Below are 22,801 nucleotides of genomic sequence, written 5' to 3'. Positions count from 1 at the left end.
CCAAACCCCACGTGGTTTGGGGCAGGAAGCGGGGCGAGTGGGTCAGTAGCTCAAAGCCACCCGCGCAAGGCCAGGGGACATGTTTCACCGGTGAGTGGGGCACGGGGAACCCACGGGGAACCCACGGGGGGAGCTCCGGCTGGGCCGGGGGGAGCTTTGCAGGGGTTGGGAGCAGCGGGGGGACGCGGAGGGAAGGGGGGAGCGGCACAGCTGAAGAAACGTCCACAGTGACATTTAAAAACACCAGTAAATCCCTGCCCTGAGCGGAGAGCAGGGACACGAGTCACAGAGTGGGAGAGAGAGATTTATTATGTTTCTGGGAGCAGCGCCTTTACATTTCGCTGGGGATAAGGTCACCTCCCTGCAGCCAGAGCAGAGAGATAGGGCAGGATGTTTATTCAAAGTGACAGGAACAAGAAGCCACAGCCAAGACCCCGGGGTCTGCTGAGAGCATGGGGCTCCACGTGCCACCCCCAGCGACGGCGTTTGCCAGAGCCACTCACAAAACATCTTTCCAATGACATACTCAAGGGCCGGAGCATGTAGTAGGAGTCGGTGCAGCCTCTCTACTCCCACTGGGAAAGGGAGGGCACGAGACAAGAATAAATACAGCTTTCAAAGGTGTCCCATCCCCCCTGTGACCCTGCACCCACTGCCATGTGGCCTGGTGAAGGCATTTACAGGAGGAAATCTGTCAGCCAGGATCCAACAAACCAGGAGATGTGTCCTGAAGGGGTTTAAGGCCGGCTCGTTCGCATCCTGATCTCCTCAACCAGGCTCTCCCTGCGAACATTGACCTACACAGAGAGGAGCACAAAGTTGCTTCAAATACAACACAAGTGGCTTGGCCTATTGTGACCTGCTCTGGTCCCAGAGGGATGTCCCCCCAACTGCTTTTGTGGCCCTGTCTTGGGAGATCACACTGTGGTGCTGTCACCGGTCCCAACCTGTGAGAGCAAGCACCTGCCTGCAACCCTGCCGAGTGCTCTTCTGCCCAACGACTGTGAGAGCAACACTCTTCCCAGTCTTTCCTACTCATTCCAAAGCCAAGACCAGTGCACAGATCAGCCCTGGTCCCGCTTGTTGCGACAGAGCGCCTCCAGGACCTTACACGATGGTCCCACGCTCTGGAGAGAAAGCAGGAGCCCATTGAATTGCCCACCACATGCTCCAGGCTCCTGAACTGAGGAGTAGCTAGGAGTTCAAGGAGGCCACGGGATGGGAGATGCTCCAAAGCTGGAGACAACAGTGCTCCACAGCTCCAGGAAACTGCATGGGGCGAGGAACCAGACCATGGGCTGTTAGGGAAGTCCCTGGAGAGACCACTGCTTGAAAAGATCTAATGAGGAAGCCAATGTATAAAATCCTGAGAACCTGTTACAGGGTGCTCCGTGGCAAAATGACACCAGGGCACGTGCTCCACAGCAAGTCAAGAGGGGTGAGGAAATTTGCCTCACACAGTCTCCAAAAGTGCACCCACCATCCACCCACAGGCCTCACCTCCAGTCTGCCAGCCCTCGCTCACGCCTCTTTGCCTACTGCGTGTGGACAGCCCTTCCCTCGCCGCACCTTCTGCGCAACCAGCTTTGTTAAACCTGGGAGGCTTTTCACATCGGGTGGAAGTGAGTTACTCCCCTGATCTCCCCTTTGGGCACTACGGTCAGGCTGGCAAAGCCACCTCTGTGTACAACCTGAGGGCAGCGCCGCAGAGCCGGGTACAGATGGGTCTGGAGGGCTGGCCTGAGCTGGGGCGAAGGGGCAAGTAGTCATTGCCCTCACGCCAAGCCACCACAGGACTCACCTCCTCCCTGGTTGCCACGACCCGCAGCTTGACAACTCCATCTTTGAGCTCCTGCTCACCCACGATGGCAACAAGGGGAATGCCCGTGTCCTCGCAGTACTGCAGCTGATTCAGCAGCTTGGGGTTCTTCTTGTACAGTATTTCTGCCTGAAAGAGAACCAGAGCATAGTGTCACGATCAGCACCAGCCTGTTTCTCTGCACCCTCTCAACCAGGCACTGCTGGGCCAGTCTGCTAATCACCGTCTGGTGAGCAGACTGGTGAGAGAGAAGGCCAGGCATTACAGCTAACGAGGAATGCAGCACAGCTCAAATGTACTCACGACACTGCTTATCCTGGGAAAACACCAGGTCACTAGCTCTGGTCTGTGTCAAGCTGACACCTGTGGTGTCCCCACAGGGTCTGGTGCCCAGCGGAGCACCCAGGCATTCTCCTCTGCTCAGCCATCCAGGGACTCTGCCCGCAGCAGGCAGAGAGCAGGGCCCTGCCAAAACCAGCCTGGGCTCCTCCCTGTCCCCACTCCCCGCTTCTGGCAAGGCCCCGTAGGTTTTTGTGCTTTTATGTCAGAAGCAGTGTAGTATCCCCCACTGCCGCGCAGCAGGGGCTAGAGTGTTGCCCGCTTTGGGAATCTCCCCTGAGGTAACACAGAGCAGCCCCTGCAGCGTTACAGCACTAACCAAGTCACACTGCCCAGCCCCTCCTGGAGAATGTCCAATTCGGGACACCGAGAAGAGGCGGGCTCCATTCAGGAAGGCAGTCTGCTGCCCACCTTCTCCCCAAGATCCTTCCTTCCAAAGCACAGCCAGATCTGGACCATTCCTGGCAGAGAGTGGACCAGGCAGCTCCCAGCTGGGCCTTCACCTGGTCATACCTTGATTCCAGCATCCCACAGCTCGGAGATGAGCTTCAGCCTCTCTTCAAGGAGCTTCTTTTGGGCAGAAGCCACCAGCACCTGTGTCTCTGTTGTCCTGATCTTTTCCTCAGAGGCCTAGAGAGGGGACAAGGCTCAAAAGATGCCACAGACATACAGAAATATGAGCGACCCTATGAGCAGTACAGGTCCCCAGGCCCAGGAATTTAGCGGTGAAGAGGATCAGGCTCAGTGAGATAAACAGCATAAACTCAGGACAGTCAGGGGAGGCCCCACACACCCCATCCTGGAGCAGAATCGCATCTTCTGCTGTTTTTTCACGATGGGGGCTTAACGCAGGTGTGCTGGCTGGAGGACGTGCTGAGAATGAGCAATTTTCTCTGCCAGCTTCTGCCTAGAGACTGCTCCTCCCCACCCAAGGGCTTCCCAGGGATCTGCTCCAAGCAGCTCAGGAGCAGCAGACCCAGCAGAAGCTGAAGAGAGGCAACTGCCTGCTCTACAGGGTTGACCTAACTATGGGTTAGATTAACAGCAGTGAGCTGAGATGCTCCAGTGCCGTCAGGAGCCACCTGCTCCTGTGGCAGATGCTGGATACTCAAAGTGGCATTTTCCTGCCACTGCTTTCACTGAAGGGAGAAGCTTTTAAAAGGTCACCTGCAGAGGAACAAACTGGGCCAGGACTGTAGGTGGTGGGGAAAGAATTCAGTTTCCACTCAGAAATCCCAGCTGTGTCTGGCTGCCAAGAGAGAACTCCCCATAACAAGCCTCTGGGAGAGGGAAACGTGTGGCAGAGTTTTGGGAGCGTACAAAGACCTATTTAACACCCACTGATTGGGACGTTGGACAACACATTGGTACAGCAACTCTGAGGAGGGGGGAATAGAAAAAAGGTAACTGGGAAAGCCCCAGAAGTGCTGCACTCCCTGCCCTGGGACACTCGATCCCTGTCTGGTCGCTATAGTACCTCGGGCAGGACGAGCAGACATGCAAGGCTGCTGTCTCCCTGCAGCCTTGCAGAGCAGCGTCACCTTGCTAAGGAGGATGTGGGGTCACACAGATGTCTAATGCAGTGGGGAACACTAAGTCACCTGACCTGTGTACCCGGTACTGCTGAGGATTAAAGGGCCCCCTCCAGCTGCAGCTGAACAAGCCACCTCCAAGGGCCGATGGAAAAGGGATCTTGGACGCAGTGAAAGCCCCAGAGATCATCTCCCAAGCCAGAGAAAACAGGAGATCATGTCCTAGTTCTAACTCCTGCTGCAGAGCACAGAAGAGGCCTGGCTGGCTTTTCCATCAAAGACTGCAGCAAGGACTGTGGGACTTGAGGTACATAGGGAGGATGTAAATCTTTGCTCTTTCTCCATGCTTAGCTGAGCACCAAAGGCACCTACCTCCACTCTCTGCTCTAGGATGGAGAAGATCCGCTCAATCCCAATGCTGACCCCCACGCAGGGCACCTTCCGTCCCTTGGGATCAAACATCCCCACCAGCCCATCGTAGCGACCACCTCCAGCCACGCTCCCAACGCTGACTGGCTCCTCCACATGGTCGTTCTCTGGCTGCAGCAGGACAGCCTCAAAGATCACTCCCGTGTAATAGTCCAGACCCCGCGCCAGGCTCAGGTCGAAAGAGATCTGTAGGACACCAGGGAAGCCCCGTCACTGGGTGCACTTGGGGCGCCCAGGCTGCCTGGCCAAGGGGGCAGCACCCCCTCCTGCCTCTGCCCCTCCTCACCTTTCCTGTGATGCCAAACAGGGTCAGGTACTCAAACAGCAGCTTCATGTCCCCCAGCCCCTCCTTGGCCAGCTTGTTCTGGGACAGCTTGGGGTCCTGCAGAAGCTGCTCGATCAGCTCCAGGCCACCTGTGGGAGCGAGCCATGCCACAGGTCTGCCAGTGCAGCAGCACCCGCGACAAAGGGCCCGGCCAGCCGCATATGCGCCTTGCACCCCTGTGTCGCTGGCCCTGGAGGAACGAGGCCAAGGGCTCGACCCCACAGTGCTCACCGTGAAGCTGGACATACTCCCCGATGCGATCCGCAGCCTCGGGAGAGAGCCCCTTCTCTCCTACCATCTCGCTCCTCACTTCTTCCCATGGCATCTGCGAGGGGAAGAAAAGAACATTACTTGCTGTAGGTGACCTTGCTCTGGTGGGGCAGTTGGACTAGATGATCTCCAGAGGTCCCTTCCAACCCTGACCATTCTGTGATTCTGTGAACATCAGCCACTGCTCCAGGGATGTGTTCTCTCCTTGGGGAGGTCTCTGGTGGTCCTGCCCAGTACAGATGAACATACATATCTGCCCTCAACAGATCTTTATGCAGCAGAATCCCATCAGCATCAGTGTGGTTGAGGTACATGAGAGAAGCTGCAGATCAAATGCTCTCAGAGCATGGTCATAACTCCATTTCTTGTGCCTCTGCACAGTCTGTTTGTATCCCAACCCTGCAGTCAGCAAGCTGCCCAGAAACTTGAAGCCTCAGAACAAATAGTTTGGTTTTGATTTCTGGCCAGAAATCAAACATCTGTACTGTAACAGTACTGAGTTCAGGAGATGTCTTGCTACTGTGCTTTCCCTAGTTAGGTACTTAAGTCATAAACACCAGTCAAGAAAGTGTTGCTCGTCATGCCTACCACCTGGAAAGGTGTGAAGAGATGGCTGGGTAATGCAAAAACCCAATGTAAAGCAGAACATGCTGCAGTTTTCCCACTGACCAAGGGGTCAAAGAGAACCAGTCTTAATCACATGCAGCTGCACTGAGATAAATCACAGCATTTCAGTACGAAAACAAGGAGATGATCCCATTCTAAAGATGACCAATCCTCCCTCCCTATTGTTTTTCCACGCATACACAGCCCCAAAACTTACACTTTGGTCATGCCTTTGCAATATATTTTACTGCTAGCAGGGCTTTAAGTGAGCCTTCCTCTAGTTGACTTGATTTGACCATCAGACAAGGCCTCCAAAGGAAAACACAGTTCATCCTTGAACAAAGCAACGTGAACACAGGAGATGAGATACCAGGCCGCTTTGTTTAACAGGGTTTCACGGGAAGGTTAGGAGCACTCCTTTAAGCAGTCAGCCCACAGTTTCCGCAACATGACTCTGAACACACACAGAAATTTGCCTCCAAATTCTGCTTTGGATGCCGAGCCAAGAAAACTGAGGTTTTAGATTGCATTTCTTTTTAAGGTTCCTCTTCCTTATCTATTAGCAGAGGACTGTATACACATTTATAGACTGATCTCCAGCATCTTTCTAGCTGACTAGGGCCTACAGTCAAGACAATCACGTGCAAATAAAAAGCTGTACCTACACTGGCACCTTTCCCTCCTCCCAAAGGGCCACATAAGGGCCTGAATCCCTTAGCGACCATCACAACAGCCAGTGCTCTTGAGGCAGCTTGCTGAGCACAAACTTGCAGGTACCTCCTGCCTTGTGTCTTACAGGAGCAGCTGCATATAGAGAGGGCTATTCTGCGTCACACCAAACCCAAGTAAGCCACAGAAACAGCAATGCCTACACACAGCATACTTTACAAAAGCACCTGTGCTACGTGCCCAGACCAGCCAGAGGTGTGAATGAGGTGACCAGGAGACACAGGATGGGCTACCACCACTCATAGCACCAGGAAGAGAGATTACAGGACCGAGCAGCATGTTGTTCCTGTGACCATGTCTGCCCCACTAGAATGCTGCACACTCTAGGCCAGCCCCAAGGAGCCGTGTTCCTAGCAAAACGTGCTTGCACTGATGGCAGCCACAGATGAGAGTTAAGACATGCTGTGGGGGCACACAGGGCAGCACAACATCAAATAAACCAGCCTCTCCCTGCCCAGGTGGCAGGAATGTGCTGCTGGTGTTACTTTTCAGGTCTGTGTTTCTGATCTCTTACTCCTCCTCACTCCAAATCCTTTTCTCTACTTGCAGGTAAAATATATCTCATCCATACACCTCCACCACACTTCTCTTTGCTGCCTCCCCACTGCTCCTCACCAACTCCTGAGGGTCCCACAAGCAGCCAGAGGCACATGCTGTCCAGTGGTGTCCCGATCATACTGAAACAACTGGGCCAGCAACATGTGCATGCTGCCGACTCCATGTCCTCAGCAGAGATGTTAGATATCACATCACCAATCAAGAATAGGACCAGCGTGCGGGACAGTATTTATGAATAGTCCTGGACAATACAACAACTCTGGCAGCCTACTCGCCTGTGGATTTCCATTTAACTCGGCCCTGTCACCTGCAAGCTAACTGTCTTACAGACTGCGATTAGAGACTGTCACTTACGATTGCACTTCTCTACTCCTGTGTTACCACAGAGATTTACCATTTATGTCATGCTCGCCTTGCAACTGAAGTCTGAAATTTTAGTTAAAGGTTGGACCGGATCATCTTTTGAGATCCATTCCAATCTGGACTGTTCTATCTAGGACATAGCTGTGATTCCTCACACCACCCAACTGAACCTAATGCATTTGAAAAGGCTTTTCAATGCCCCGGCCCAGTCTGGGGGCAGGTTTTCATGACCCTGGTTCATAAGCAGCAGTACCTTAAGAATGCTAAGGTTTGGGATGTGGAACCTCCCATGTGAAGAGCAATTTCCCTCCCTCCTTTCTGTTTGTCAGGACCTCATGGGATACTGGAGAAGAAAGCATAGGATGCAGTTTTCCTATGTGACTGCTGTGCTTTCTGTGCCTCCCCTCCAGAGAAAAGGGGAACAAGAACAACTCGATGTTTATCAGCATTTTCCAGCCAGTTCTCATGGACCATCGTAAGAGCAGCCCAGAAGGACAGAGACTCACTGAAACTCCAGCAGCGGCAGTTGCAGCCCAGGGCTCCAGCCCATACCTTATCCAGTTTGTCAACGCTGGAGCAGATCGTTCGGAACTTGCTGTCTGGGACACCACAAACTGCAAACATCCCATCAAGGATGCGCCGATCGTTGACCTGGGGGAGAGGAAGCGAGTCATTAGCTATGAACTGAAACAGATGCTTCAGCTGTGTCCAGTTTTTCTCCTCTCCAGTTTTAAGTCTCTTTCCCATTTCTGGGGAGTTAAGCTGCCTCTCTGCCCGCAGCAGGCCAGATAACACAACTGACTCCTACCAAGCCTGGGTAGAGCTATCATATTCTCCTTCTAGAGCCACAGGCACCTCCACTCAACAGAGAAGAAAAACCAACGGGGCCTAGTGAGTCCTTTCATGTGGACATGTAAAACCAGCCACAGACTAAGGAGATTAATTCAGTGCATTACCCTGCTCTCTCAGTGTAAGAACAAAGGGACCTCTGATTATGTTAAAAGCTTGCTAAGGAATTTTTTTTTTTTTATAGTATAGTTTAATTATAGTCTGTAATAGTAAGTAATTGAGACCAAAGGCTCAACTGGACTCAACATTTCCATGGGTAGTGAGAACATTTGCAATTAAATTAGACAGAAACAAAGACTGCTAGGGAGTTTGCAACCCTCCAGCATCAACACGAACCTGACAGTGGCTCATGGAAGACCAGAATATCCGCAGACAGGTTATTCTGCCGTTTCCCATTGCAGAGCTGCCTTCTCATCCTCAAAGGCATTCACTTTCACCACTGCGCAAACACACAGTAGCTGGAGCGGCAGTTCCTGTGCCAAGCTCTTCAGCTCATCCCAGATGGGTTTGAGGGCAGGTAACTGCCCCCCTAACCCAGTGGGGGCTGCACATAGAAGCACAACACCCAGCCCGTACTGCTCACCTCCCCTGCAGAGCCCAGCAAAGACCCAGCTCTGGGTCCCTCTCAGAGTTCCCACCACCCTCCTGTACATCAGGCACTCCTACCCATCGGTCTCCATACTGCTGCAAACCCTTCCCCTTCCTGCCTGACCTGCACCATTTGCTGCCACACCAAGATAACAGAGGTGTTTTGAAGCAAATAGCAAGCTCAACCTACAGGAGGGTATGGCTCATCTTCTGGAAGAGGCTTCAGCCCCAGAAAGGACTTGGTGGGAAGGCAGGAGTCTGCAGACAACACAGCGCACGCACTGAGCAGATGTCCCTACCTAAGTGGCATCGGGAGCTGGAACAAGGCTGGAATCCTGGGCCAGAGCCTGCGTTTTACTGCAGGCAGTGAATATGACAGTCACCTGGTAAGTTGGCTGCTGGACGTTTTGCAGGGGACTGTGGTTAGTGCTAGAGAGAACTCTTAACTGCAGCCCCAGGAAACCTCCCTGCATTGCCAGCTAAAGGCAGGTCTGAGCTGAGGTCCAGCCTTTTAGCATGAGGATGCAGAGAGGTGGGATGAACTATGGCTTCTGGATAGGGCCTTGATGGGTGTTAGAGTGGGAACAGGTACCACTGTGTAAAACTACAGGAACGATGAGCACTGCTTCCCACCGTGGCACAGAGAAACCCACCCAGTCTCACCTTAACGAGAAAGTCCCCAAGCTGCAGGTCACTCAGGATCTCGTGCACAATCTTCAGGCACTCGGCATCGGGAATCATCGGGTCGAACTGGCCAGCAATGTCAAAATCCTGGGGCACAGGAAAAGGCAGTGAGAAATTCAGGACCGCTGGTGTGGCTGCAGCAACATAGCTTCAACTCTGCTCTTAACAGCAGTTTGTTTACAAAAAGCAACAGAAATGGGATGTAAGGGAGCACTTGCCCTCCCCAGTAGGATCCAGAGGGGACAGGAAGGTTATGACCTTCTTTCATTGAAGGTGGCAGTGGTCTTGTGCCCACTGCACTAGAAGGAATTTGTATACTGTGTTGTGGCCAGTGCAGCCAGTTTGCAAGAAGCCATTCTGCTTCTGGAGGTGTGTGACCTGCTCCCTGCCTCTGACACGGCCGCTTACTGCGTGATATGCTTTGAACAGAGATCCTTGAAAAACAACAACAAGGAGACAGCAGAGAGATCATCAGCGGTAAATAAATAGAACAAAGGAATCAGGAAGGGGAGGAGAAAACTACTTATTATTTGGTATGACCTAAATGCCAAATGTTTCACCTTGATTTTTAGGATATTCTTTTTTTAATACACACGCCAATCAAGCTAATGATCAGGGAAGAAAACAACATAAGCAATCTCCACTGAGGCAAAACCAGTTTCAATTGCCAAGACCGAGAAAGAAATCAGAACACTTGAGTGCTCTCCAACAGATATCAACAGATGAACTAGCACATAGACCTAAAGCACAACAGCAAGATGTTTTAATAGGCTGGTACCCCGTGATTGGAAAATAGCAAAGACAACATCAATGTTCAGAGAGAAATAAAACATAGAAGCAACAAGAGACCTCTCATTGATGAATCCTCAAATGCAAAGCCTTCGGTGAGATTCTGAGGACAAGAATAATTTTAATTACGTGGGTAGATTTCAACCTGGCTTCACTAAGCTTCCAAAATAAATTAGGGCAATGGAGGAGGAAAGAGATAAGATCACATCAATTAATCCCCAATCAGCAGAGTGCAAGAAAGGCTGATGCAATCCTCATGGAAGTTGGGTGAGGTCTGCTACAGTCAGGAACGTGCTGCTACCACTGTATGTGGCACAGGTGAAATCTCACAAAAAAAAAAAAACCAAAAAAAAACAACCAAAGGCTGGTGAATTATTTTTAAGAAAAGATGCAGAAAAAGCTGCTAGACTGAGCAAAGAAGCAGAGCATCTCCAGGGAGAGAAGATGAGAGCTTGATTTACATGGCCTAAGGAGGGGAAGATTTCTCTAAATGTTTTCCGAATGTTTATCTGGGAACAGGGAAGAATCCACATCAAGGGAGGACAGCTACCATTTAAAGACCTGCGCTGACACAAGGAGAAGTAAGCTACCAGACACAAGTTTAGTCTGGATATTAGAAAACTATTTCTAGCTATCCTAGGAGTGAGATCTTGGTACAGTCTTTCAGATGAGAAAGCAGGCAAAGACCTCAAGTTGTCTGGAAACGGGAATTCACCAAGCTGGAGCTGGAAAGTATCCACAGGGGTTGTGTGATGGAACAGGAATATTCTCAAACAGGAATGTGTTTGCAGTACGAAGCCCTGGGGACTGTGTTAGTACAGCGGAACAAAGCCATTCCTCGGGGCTACCACACTCCGTCTGAGAAAGCCACAAAGGAAATTGCTTTCTTACCTGTTCTGTAATTTGGCCTCGGGGTTTTTCCCTTCCTTTGAAATAAAGATTGACTAAGCACAGGACAGAAGTAGCATATGCTATGGCTCAGTCACTCACTTGCCTGGTTCATGCATCCTGCTAACACAGCCAGGAATTCAACTGTTGCCAGATTTAGGATCAGAAGGAAATTCTTTCCCTCCACCATGCTGGCAAGCACTGGGGGGTGGAGAAAGGAGCTGCCCTCCTCCACAGTGCAAAGCAGGCCACGTACCGGGGGCACCTGGGGGCTGTATTACAAAGTTCCTTGATGCACCAGCACCCTGTGTGCCAGCCATCCTCCTCACTCTCCCACTCTCAAGCTGTTTTTCACACCCATAAGGACACACTAAGGAGATCAGTGGATCCTCCTGAGCTTTCCAAAGCCACAAGAAAGGCCACTACAGGGTAACACAACCTTTGGCCCTATGTTTTTATAGTGCTACGTCCCCACAAGCCCTGCCCAGCCTACAGCCCCACTCAGAAGCGTCCCTGGCAATGGCCAAACTCACACACTGGTAGAACTCCCTGTAGCGGCCCCTGGTCATGGCTGGGTTGTCCCGCCTGTAGACCTTAGCGATGTGGTACCGCTTAATGTTGGTGATCTTGTTCATCGCCAAATAGCGAGCGAAGGGCACCTGAGACAGTAGGGTTAAGGATGGGAACAATGAGGGATCACCCCACCCAGTTATCAGTCACAGGCAGTGCTGGGTCCTCACTATCTCCCTACACCCAGCACACTGTGGCACACACCCGTGGGGCAAAGAAACTGCGAAGAGATGGCTGGGCTTGCCACAGCTCCCCAAGGTCTCCACAACTGTCCAAGACATGGCCCACACATGCTGGCATTAAGCGTCCCAACAGGCATCTTCCAGCACCACCTCAGGCTGGATCTGTCTCACATGGGCTTTGTACCACAGCAGCCTCGTTTGGCACCCTCCTGTAGGAGAAACCCCACTCAACACAGATCTTTCCTTCCACATACAAGCGTTACTTTGCCGAACAGATGCAATGTGAGTAAATAACTGAGCAAGGGTTCTGCACCCACTGAACCACAGTCCCCCTTGGTATACGGTCAGGGCCAAAGGACTGTCCACCCACCTCCTCCCTCGCCCTCTGGGCAGCTGTCCTGATTTGAGCTACACAGGACTAATTTCTCTTCTAATACTTGGGAAGGCTGCACTTTTAGAAGACTGTAGTGTCTGAATTTGTGAAAATATTTATAGCCAGCTATGGTGCATGGGTTTCGAGGTCTCGTGTTTTCAAGCTTGCCAGGTACAGGGATGAGAATTGAGACCCAGGCACTTGACCCAAGCTGGTTTCATACCATGAATGTCATATTCAATATAAATTAGAAAGTTTGCTGCGAAGTTCACTCTCTCCCGTGATGGCTGCCATCCTAAGAACTTCTGGCCCCAGTGCTGGAGCCCTGAGCCCTTCCCTTCCTTTTGAAGCCGTAGTGCTCGCAGTGTCTGACATTTACTGTCCACTGCTGAGAGTGCATGGCTTCCTACTGATAGAATTGGCTGAGTATAATTTTTGCATATTCTGTATTGGTATGGGGATCCATATTGGTTCTTTAGTGCTATTAATGTTAATTATCTAATCTTATTCTATTAAATCCGTTTATATTTCAACCCCCGGGATTCCTTGTTTTTTCCCTGATTCCTCTTCCCTGGTGGGGAGGGGTCATCGGGTGATAGAATAATTGTTTAAACGACACTAAATTGTTATGGGTTTCTCAAACTATAACAACAGTGGTGCCCCAAAAGGAGGGCAGCAAAGATGAGAAGAGCCCTCAACACTGGCTGTGGCAGGATACTGTCAGGTCATAGCGCAGGGACAGCAACTCTCCTCCTTGATCTTTCAGATCATAGATGAGCTTAGAGTCTTCACCGTATTTCCCCGTCAGTGTCTCCTACAACAAAAGGACACAAGAACAAACAGCATCTTCAGTGAAAAGGGATCAGCCCTAGAGGACACAGAAAACAAGGAGAGAAAGGGAGGACCCCTAGGAGATGGAAGAAAACTCAGCCCTTGACACAACACAAGCTTTCAACTGCTGGATCCTCACCAGCTGAGCCAATTTGCTGTGTCCTCACTTACCTTCAGCTCAAACACTGGCGTATCAATGACTTCTGCTCCATGGCGCTTGAAGCAGGTGATGATCGCATTGAAGACTCTCTCACGAATGGCCATTTGCTTGGGGCTGTAGTCCCGCGTGCCCTGGGGTGAGGTAAGGAAAAGAAGAGCGAAGGACACACTGAGTTAGAGGCATGAAGTGGAGACAGATGTGAGAGGTGATGTGAAAAAGCTATCATACTGCTAACAAAGCCAGAGAGATCACATCCAGACACCAGATATTGGGAGAGGTGGTAAAAAGCAGCACTGAAGAATACTGGAAAACATCAGGATACAGCTCAGACATGCCATGGTCTTCAGGGCTAAATGTGATTCAGGAGTTTCACCATGCAAGAAACAAAGGAGCTAACACAGATCCAACACTCAGAGAGCTGAGAATGTCTGAGGATGACAGCACAGCTAGGATCTGTCCACAGCTCCAATTCAAATGTATTAGCCAGACCCTTGCACAACAAGCCACCCTGAGAGGAGGAATGAGAGGACAGGCATGCTTTGAAGCCATGAAACAACCAGCAGCTCTACAATTTCCAAACATACATAGAGAGAAATCATCTTTTCAAAGCACGATACTTGCGAAGTGCCTGTCTACTGTTCATTGGGATGTGCTACCTTTTAATTTCTTCGCTGTTAAGAGTCACTGAATTATTTCATTGACCACCTTTAGGCTCTCAGCAACACATAAATCATTATTAATTAACTAGACCTCCCACTTTCTTTTTTCTAGGGACCAGCAGTAAGGCAAAGGGAATGCAGAGAGAGCAGGCACTTTGTAACACCCCACCTGCAGGTCGCACAGCGAAAAGCAGCTCTCAGCGATACACTGACGTGGCTGAGACAGGCTGGAAACCCAAGCTGTGTTTCCCTGGTACTCACAGAGCTGCAAAATCCTCTCTCCACATCTTTAAACAGTGAAATAGCCTTCCACTTTCCAGGTCTCACAGCACAGTTACGTTTTACCAAAACATACGATAAAGGAAATGGACAAGGGAGACAGTTTTGAGGCATTTCCTAAGTCAGTGGCATTCACGTAACCTATTTTATTTGTGAGCAACATTCACAACTGTCTCCACACCGCTGCATGGAAATGCAGTTGGTCTCTGGTCAGCTGACAGCGATGAAACATTCAGCGTACAAAAACTTTCAGCATAAATTGCATTCTGGACACTATTTTCAGGGACCTGGGGACTGAAAAGCTATGCCAGAAGGAAGGGTCCTTCTGCAAGAAGACACAAAAAAAGTCAGCAGCTGGCCAGACCTGCTCAGTAAACAGGATTACCCACTTCCACAGATTAAGGCAAGACCAAAACCCACAAAAGCTCTCTGGCTCCTCACGTTTCACCACGTGCTGAACATTTCTGGCAAACACTACCAGGCATCTGAGTTTCTTTGGCTGGCTTACACTTTGCAGTTCCCTTGCAATGAGCCTTGCACCAGCGGAGTTGCACTCTGTATTCACCCAACCTACCTCCATCCGCTCCCTCCAGGTTAACAGGGAACAGGCCTTGCCTGCGGATCGTCGATCCACACAAGCTAATGTCTGCAGGCACTAGTGGGGGTGGTGCTACAAGAGCTGAAGAGTCCCGGCCCTAAACTCATCGGGGAGATGCAAGTCATGACCTTACTTCAAATACTGCAATCCAAGCAGATATGAGACCTCTCACACTGGGCAGCTAAGACAAAACTTGATGAAAAGGGAACTTAACTTCCTGACCACACCAGCTAGTGGGGTTGGCTTGTCACAGAAGCACCATGAAGTCTTTAAATTAGTAGGGTATCTGGGCCAGATGCTGTCAGGGATGTCTTCACCCCTCTCTCCCCTGCTGCTAAAAGCAAAAAGGGAAACAGAAATGAGAGCAAAGACAGGAAAATCTGTCCTAAGATTCTGCACACACAGGTGCATCAGGAGTGCTGTATGTGTACATGGGAGCAGGCTGTGCATACAGACGCGTGAGAGTGCGTGCGCTAGGGGACGTTACCTTTGGGGTCTTGAGCACAAATTTGTGTTTCCCCTCATCTCCACCCAGCTGCGCCTTCATCTCCAGCAGTTTTGCCACCTCCTTGGCAATCTAGGGAGGGAACAAGGAGAGAGCTCGTGTAAGCCTACCTGCAAGGCCCAGCCCACAGGCCTTCCCCAGTACCTTCAGCCTCAGCATTCCCAGTACACCTAGATTCCTCAACCTCAACACATCCACTATTCCCAGCCTCCCACAGCAGCCAGAGGGGCACTCCCTGCTCCTCTCCAGTACTCCCCACTTCTGCTACAAGCACCCCAATCTCAGCACCCCCACGACCTCCATTACCCTCAACATCTGCCTCCCCAGTCCCCACACCTCCCATCCAACCAGCCTACACACCACCAGCTCCTGCTACATGTGCCCCAGCATCATCAGTCTCCAGCATCCTCCTCCCAATCCTAACACCCTCAAGCATCATTCTCTCCAATCTAACACCAGTACCACTAGTTCCCACTGCCAGTCTCCCCAGGCACCCCGCTTCTGCAGTCCAAACCACCCTCCCCAGCACCTGTCTTCCCAATGTCACCCCCCCTAGTCCAGGAACACCAACACCAGTACTCCCAGTTCCCCACAGCACACTCCCCCTAAACCCAGCAACCCCAACCACACCCCAATCACCTCAGCAGCCCTCTCTCCAGCCCAGTACCAGCACCCCTAGTTCCCCCTAGGCCACTCTTCTCCATCCCAACAGCCCCAGTGCCACAGTCCCCTCTCCCCAGACCAGCTCCCACACTCCCAGTCACACCAGTCCCCCAGCACCCCACTCCCAGTCATACTGGGCCTCTTCCAGGACCCCCTTCCCCAATCCCACCCCCGAAGCCCCACCAACACCTTCCCAGCCCCTCAGTGGCCGGCCGCACCTCGTCGGGATCGGCTTTATCCTGCTTGAGCCGCCGCACCGCCTCCGCCTGCGCCCGCACCGCCGCCTCCTCCGCCATTGCCGGCCCGCGCCTGCGCACTTCCGCCTCACCGCCGCCGCGCCTGCGCACCGCCGTCGGGCGGGGGCTGCGCCTGCGCACTGCCGCCGCGCCGCACTGCGCCTGCGCACTACCGCTCCCGCCCGTTGCCAAGGCAACGGACCCTCCCCTCAGCGACCTGGCGACAGGGGGGAGAAGCGCCGACGTTGCGAAGCTCCAATAAACACCCGAGAGTGGGTTTTTGGTTTTGTTTTGTTTTTAATATATAAAAATACAGAGTTCCTCCATGCTCGCGCCAGCCAGAGCCTGCCCGCGCAGCTGCACCAGCCCCCTGTTGTGTCCCCACCTCAGGGGAGGCCCATGCTCTTCCCAGGCTGGTGCTGTACCACAGCCAGGCTCCCCCCAGAGCACATCTGGCCCTGTACCCAACGGCAGAGCCCTTCCACTGCCACCCTCTCCCTACATCCTGACCCTGCAGGTGCCCAATACATCACAGGTTTCCCCACACACACTTCAGAGCCACCACCATGACAGCCTACAGCAGATGGAAATGGCTGCAGAGTCACAGGTACTGCAATATTAGGAACCCACAAACTTGACCCATCCTTCAGAGCAGTTAACCAGAAGGTTAACCTGGTGACTGCACTGTCTGTAGCTTTTAAAGCCCACTTGCTCCTTTCCAAAGAGATACCCTGTGTTGACACTGCCTTAGCCCAGGCAGATGAGCCTTAGGTGACCAGATTTCAGCAGGAAGTGAATGGCTAAGGGCACTGGAGGGTTCCAGTTGTACAGCAGTTCAGTCAAGCAGCTCTGGCCAGAAAAGTCCTAGGGCTCCAGCCGCCTTCTGATCTCTTCAAGCAGCTTTTCTCTTGGGATATCAACCTACAAAGTAAACAGAGAGGAGGAGGTAGCAACACTGGAACCTTGAACAGAGCACCATTTGATCACCCCAAGGACTTGCTGTGGATACCAATGAAATTTGTGACTGGTTTTCTGGAGCAGTCAGCCAATAGATCCATGACACAGCTCCCCAAAGCAACAGTGTCACTGAGGGAAAACCCAGAGCCTTTCAATAACCTCTAGATTTTTGGAAGCACTTTTGAAACCCAGTGTAAAAAGGCATTCTCACCTCCTCTCTTGTTGCAACATCTCGCAGCTTGACAACTCCATCTGTCAGCTCTTGCTCTCCTACAATAGCAGCAAGGGGGATCCCCATGTCCTCGCAATACTGCAGCTGCTTCAGCAGTTTTGGATCCTTCTTGTATAGCATCTCTGCCTAGGAGGGAGTGGAAAAGGTGAATCCTTAACACAAAATTTGCTCTAATGGATCTTGGAGCAAAACAGCCAGCACAGAAACCCCACAGAAAACTCTGCCTCTTTATTTCTGCAGCAAGCAGTTGCTTTTAGTACTCTTGGCTGTTCTCCTCTGCCTGCTAGATCTCAGACAGGCGCAGATCTTGAAGAGACACACAACTAATGGAATTGGTCTTGCTGTGCTACAGCTCCCTTCAGGCTCTCCCTCCCTCACCTGTACCAGTGCAAAGGCCCAAGTCCTTACTTTACCTTGATCCCTGCGTCCCACAGCTCAGAAATGAGCTTCAGTCTCGCAGCAACTAAGTGTTTCTGAGGTGTAGCCACCAGGACTTGTGTCTCAGTCGTCCGAATTTTCTCCCCAGAAGCCTGCAGGGACAGACACGCTTGTGGGAGTGACGGGTTCCAAGGGAATCTGCAGAAGTTCATCTCACCTTATCTTCAGATCTTAACATGCTCCCCAAAACAAGCATACTTAAAAGCTAACCATCACCGTTCAGTGAACACTACTGAGCAAGGCTAACCTTCCAGAAGCAAAAAGAGTGCACAGATAAGACAACCTGGGCACATTTAATGAGTCCCCCAGAGAATCTGCATTGTGACACACTACTTAATCCTGTGCTGCTGTTCCTGTGGGACCTTGGCCTTCCTTCCCCACCCCCTGATGGGACCTGGACAGCTTTCTGATGTCTCCTTTGATTCTTCAGGTACACACAGATGCCCTCAGCCTCACTTACTGTGAATTACAAGCTCATAACTAAATGCAAAGTGATGAATTTCCTTACAGGCTTTCTTAGGGTGTTCATTGCAGAGTGCCACAGCTGCTACCAATTCATCACTTCACAATCCCCAGGGTCAGAAAACTTCACAGCCAAGGGACAACAGAAAAGTGACCTGAGCACAAAGTTCAGAGATAAGACCAGAGCTCAGGGCCTGTCTCTAATGCTTCCTAGGCGTCTGCTATGAAATGCTGCCCTCAGCTGCCCATGCCTGCATCCTGATGGGCTGCAGAAAAGGGCTCTGTCTTCTGTGCACGGACATTCAGGCATGAGCGGACCCATCTTCTCCCCACAGATCCTCTCCTTTTGAACACAGTTGAGCTGTAGAGCTCTGTAACAAACAACAGATGGCTTCCTAGACCCCTTCCCCATGCCATGCACCACCTACCTTCACTCTCTGTTCTAAGATGGAGAAGATCCGCTCGATGCCAATGCTGACCCCCACACAGGGCACCTTCCGTCCTTTGGGATCAAACATCCCCACCAGCCCATCGTAGCGACCACCTCCAGCCACGCTCCCAACGCTGACTGGCTCCTCCACATGGTCGTTCTCTGGCTGCAGCAGGACAGCCTCAAAGATCACTCCCGTGTAATAGTCCAGACCCCGCGCCAGGCTCAGGTCGAAAGAGATCTGTAGGACACCAGGGAAGCCCCGTCACTGGGTGCACTCGGGGCGCCCAGGCTGCCTGGCCAAGGGGGCAGCACCCCCTCCTGCCTCTGCCCCTCCTCACCTTTCCTGTGATGCCAAACAGGGTCAGGTACTCAAACAGCAGCTTCATGTCCCCCAGCCCCTCCTTGGCCAGCTTGTTCTGGGACAGCTTGGGGTCCTGCAGAAGCTGCTCGATCAGCTCCAGGCCACCTGTGGGAGCGAGCCATGCCTCAGGTCTGCCAGTGCAGCAGCACCCGCGACAAAGGGCCCGGCCAGCCACGTGCACGCCTTGCACCCCTGTGTCACTGGCCCTGGAGGAACGAGGCCAAGGGCTCGACCCCACAGTGCTCACCGTGAAGCTGGACATACTCCCCGATGCGATCCGCAGCCTCGGGAGAGAGCCCCTTCTCTCCTACCATCTCATTCTTCACTTCTTCCCATGGCAGCTGTGAGGGGAAACAAGAATCTCTGCTGCTGTGGGACACTGTCTTCACCCACTATCTCCACCAGGCCATGTACTCACAACATGCACAGGATGACAGCAATCAGCAGTCTCACTAATGATTCATGCCTCTCTCACGGGAATTGTTAACATAAACCACTGGTAATGTCAGGCTTTACTCTTAACCACACACAAGAGCGCCCCAAATCCTTTACAAACACCAACAGCTTAGCTGCTGTGAACCTCTTTACAATGAGAACAGCCATGACACCGCCCAGCCCAAGTCATCCACTCCCCCCCAAGACTGGAGCACGATACTTACCTTGTCCAGCTTGTCCACAGTAGAGCACGCAGTTATGAACTTGCTCTCTGGGATGCCACAGACAGCAAACACACCATTCAAAATCCGTCGGTCATTGACCTGGAGGTGGGAGAGGCTCGCTTAGCACAGGGTAGATGCCCCCATCACCATTTCTTCTTGCCCCAGGGGAAGAAGGAAGCTGCAGGAAGCTGCAGCTGTTGGCGTTTCCTTGTGCCTTCTCACCAGCACGGGAAGGGAAGGTGCCAAGGTGTGAAAACCTCTTGAGTCTGATCTCACCTTAATAAGAAAGTCCCCAAGCTGCAGGTCACTCAGGATCTCATGCACAATCTTCAGGCACTCGGCATCGGGAATCATTGGGTCAAACTGCCCAGCGATGTCAAAATCCTGAAGGCAGAAGAAGCAGCAGAGGCTCTTGGCACAGCTGAGGTGCTTCAGCTCTGCCATGCACCCCACACAGCCCTGCAGCAGTTAAAGGCATCCCAGCTGGTAAAACCCACACCAGTCCCCTACATGGTCTCATCCCCTCACACAGCAGCTGCCACAACACTCACGCACTGGTAGAACTCCCTGTAGCGGCCCCTGGTCGTGGCTGGGTTGTCTCGCCTGTAGACCTTAGCGATGTGATAGCGCTTCATGTTGGTGATCTTGTTCATCGCCAAATAGCGAGCGAAGGGCACCTGGGGGGGCGAGGAGTTAAGGACAGGAACGTGGAGATGCCCTGAGCTGCGGAAAGGTGAACCTCAAAGCACCCCATCCCCTTGCTCTGCCAGTTGCTCCCCTAGGAACAGCTCTAGGGAGATCATCAACCAAGGCTGATGAGTATGATAAACCATGCTGAGGTCTTCCAACACCAGGACAACTCCATCTCCTTCTTCTGAACCACATCAACAACTCTCAAACGCAGACCTTTGCTACGTCATTTCACGCTCTTAAGGTGTGAGCACAGAGAATTCCACAGTCATACAGATATCAAAGTGGAGAGCTTTTTGGTGAAATGTGAAGACCCAGGATGGACACCTGCTTTGTACCCACAGCCAATACTGCTGCTCTCTCAGAAGAGCTACCAAGGCCCTGGAAAGGTGGGATGAGCAGGACAGGAACGCACAGAGGTGGGGACTGTAACTGGGAGGAGGTAAAACCAGTACAGTGGATCATACTGGTGCACATCCACAAGATAAAGGGCTGCTTCACAGCAGATCCTGGACTGAGTGTAGGGTGGTTTTAAGTGGGATCATGCCAACGACAGTGGTGGCATTCACCGCTCAGCAGGAAGAGGGCTTCCATCACCCCAATGGGACCTGCAGGCAGGGCAGGGCAATACAGTTCAATATCTTCATCAATGATATAGGCAGTGGGATCGAGGGCACCCTCAGCAAGTTTGCAGATGACACCAATCTGAGTGGGGCGGCTGACACACCTGAGGGACAGGATGCCATCCAGAGGGACCTGGAGAAGGTCAAGGAATGGGCCTGTGTGAACCTCATGAGGTTCAAAGCCAAGTGCAGGGTCCTGCACTTGGGTTGGGTCAACCCCCAGCATCAATACAGGCTGGGGGATGAAGGGGTGGTGAGGACTTGGGGGTATTGGTGGATGAAAAGTTGGCCATGAGCTGACAATGTGCACTGGCAGCCCAGAAAGCCACCCACATTCCGGGCTGCACCCCCAGCAGCATGGCCAACAGGGCGAGGGAAGAGATTCTGCCCCTCTGTTCCGCTCTGGGGAACCCCCCCTGCAGTGCTGCCACCAGCCTGGGGGGTCCCAATAGCAGAAGGAGACATGGACCTGTTGGAGCAGGGCCAGAGGAGGTCACAGAGATGCTCTGAGGGCTGGAGCCCCTCCGCTGGGAGGACAGGCTGAGAGGGTTGGGGTGTTCAGCCTGGAGAAGAGAAGGCTCAGGGGAGACCTTACTGTGGCCTTTCAGTACTTAAAAGGGGCTTACACGAAAGATGGGGACAGACTTTTTGGCAAGGCCTGTAGCGATAGGACGAGGGGTGATGGCTTTAAACTAAAAGAGGGGAGATTTAGACTAGATATAAGGAAGATGTTTTTTATGCAGAGGCTGGTGAGACACTGGCCCAGGCTGCCCAGAGAGGTGATGGATGCCCCATTCCTGGAAACATTCCAGGACAGGTTGGATGGGGCTCTGAGAAATCTGGTCTGGTGGTAGGTGTCCCTGCCCATGGCAGGGGGTTAGACTTTAAAGCTCCCTTTCCAACCCAAACCACTCTGTGATTCTATGAAGGACAATCCACCAAAGTGAAGGTGGCGGCGACCTCGGTGTGCCACCATCCCCGGGACGAGAGCAGTAGCAGCAAGCGCAGGATACCGTCAGGTCGTAGCGCAGGGCTAGCAGCTCCCCTCCCTGGTCCTGCAGCTCGTAGATTAGCTTCGCCTCCTCCCCATACTTCCCCATCAGCGTCTCCTGTGGAGAAACAAGGGGGCTGGCGAAGGACCGGGGCAGATCCGGGGTGCAGGGACAGAGCATGGAGGCCCCTGCCACCCTGAGCCCCACAGCTCGACAGAGAGTAGGGAGGGACATGTCACACAACCCCCTCCTCCAACCCCCTTTGATGTGGGGCAGAAGGAGGGGTCCACAGCCCCCCATGCAACAGGGGCCCGTGAGGGTCCATGGCTGCCCCCCCCCCATGCCTCACTTGGGGGGATCCCCCAGCCCTGCCCCCAAGGAAATGGGGCACTCCCCAGCCCCGTAGGAGGTGGGGAGGACCCCATAGCCTCCCACAGCCCCATGGGGGAAGAGAGGAAGGGTCCACAGCCCCCCACGGGAGCAGAGGGTGGTCCCACAGCGTCCCTTCCCCCCCCCCCCCCCCAAGCCACGGGGGAAGAGAGCGGGGTCCCACAGCCCGCCCCAGCCCCACGGTGAGGGCAGAGGGGGGTCCCACAGCCCCGGTGGGGGCGACCCCCTCACACCAAGGAAGGGAAGGGGGGTCCCGCCGCCCCCCGAGGCTCCCCCGGCGCCGCCTCACCCGCAGCTCCAGCACGGGGGTGTCGATGGCGGCCGCCCCGTGCCGCTTGAAGCAGGCCACCACGGCGGCGAGGAGCCGGTCGCGGAGCGCCGTCTGAGCCGGGGGGTGGTCGCGGGTGCCCTGGCCCGGGACGGAGAGCGACCGTCAGCGGCCGGGACAGCGGGGGAACAACGCCCGGTAACCACCGGCGCGACCCCCGCTCCCCGCCATTACCTTGGGCGTCTTCAGAGCCGGGCCCCGACCGCCGCCGCCGGTGGCCGAGCCCGCCTCCGCCCGCACCTGCCGGGACAGGTTACTGACCGGCCCCAGCGGATGGGGCGGCCGGCCTCGGGAGAGGCTCACCCGGCCCCCGGCGGGGCGCGACGGCCTCAGGCAGAGACCCGCGGGCAACAAGCGCCCGACGACGGCGAGCGGTGCCAGCCGCAACATGGCCAGTTCCCGGGAACCCGGA

General features: G+C 53.2%; 2 protein-coding genes across 3 annotated transcripts; both read right to left on the bottom strand.

The window, feature by feature from the left end:
• Positions 1–292: 292 nt before the first annotated feature.
• LOC309677061 (histidine--tRNA ligase, cytoplasmic) lies at positions 293–15,906 on the bottom strand. The gene is made up of 13 exons (XM_082489743.1): positions 15,807–15,906; positions 14,908–14,997; positions 12,896–13,015; positions 12,612–12,707; positions 11,302–11,427; positions 9,071–9,178; positions 7,523–7,621; positions 4,676–4,769; positions 4,406–4,533; positions 4,063–4,305; positions 2,672–2,788; positions 1,802–1,948; positions 293–797 (listed from the first exon to the last, which is right to left on the bottom strand). The coding sequence occupies exons 1-13, from the start codon at positions 15,882–15,884 to the stop codon at positions 738–740; spliced, it is 1,506 nt and encodes a 501-aa protein (XP_082345869.1). The 5' UTR covers positions 15,885–15,906; the 3' UTR covers positions 293–737.
• Positions 15,907–16,115: 209 nt separating this feature from the next.
• Positions 16,116–22,784, bottom strand: LOC309677060 (histidine--tRNA ligase, cytoplasmic-like). 2 transcript variants are annotated; one of them, XM_082489742.1, is made up of 12 exons: positions 22,564–22,784; positions 22,351–22,470; positions 21,693–21,788; positions 19,918–20,043; positions 19,643–19,750; positions 19,367–19,465; positions 18,955–19,048; positions 18,685–18,812; positions 18,342–18,584; positions 17,427–17,543; positions 16,993–17,139; positions 16,116–16,745 (listed from the first exon to the last, which is right to left on the bottom strand). In XM_082489742.1, exons 1-12 carry the CDS (start codon positions 22,777–22,779, stop codon positions 16,689–16,691), a joined length of 1,551 nt encoding a protein of 516 aa, XP_082345868.1. In that variant the 5' UTR covers positions 22,780–22,784; the 3' UTR covers positions 16,116–16,688. The 2 variants fall into 2 exon arrangements, 1 of the variants encoding a protein (XP_082345868.1); XR_014269651.1 differs by lacking the exon at positions 16,116–16,745 and having other exon boundaries at positions 17,002–17,139; positions 17,427–17,589.
• Positions 22,785–22,801: the final 17 nt, after the last annotated feature.

This window comes from Vanellus vanellus, assembly GCF_965231255.1.
Source record: "Vanellus vanellus genome assembly, chromosome: 13".
Lineage (NCBI taxonomy): Eukaryota > Metazoa > Chordata > Aves > Charadriiformes > Charadriidae > Vanellus > Vanellus vanellus.
Note: the sequence above shows the minus strand (reverse complement) of the source record. Positions and strands in the feature narration are given on the sequence as shown.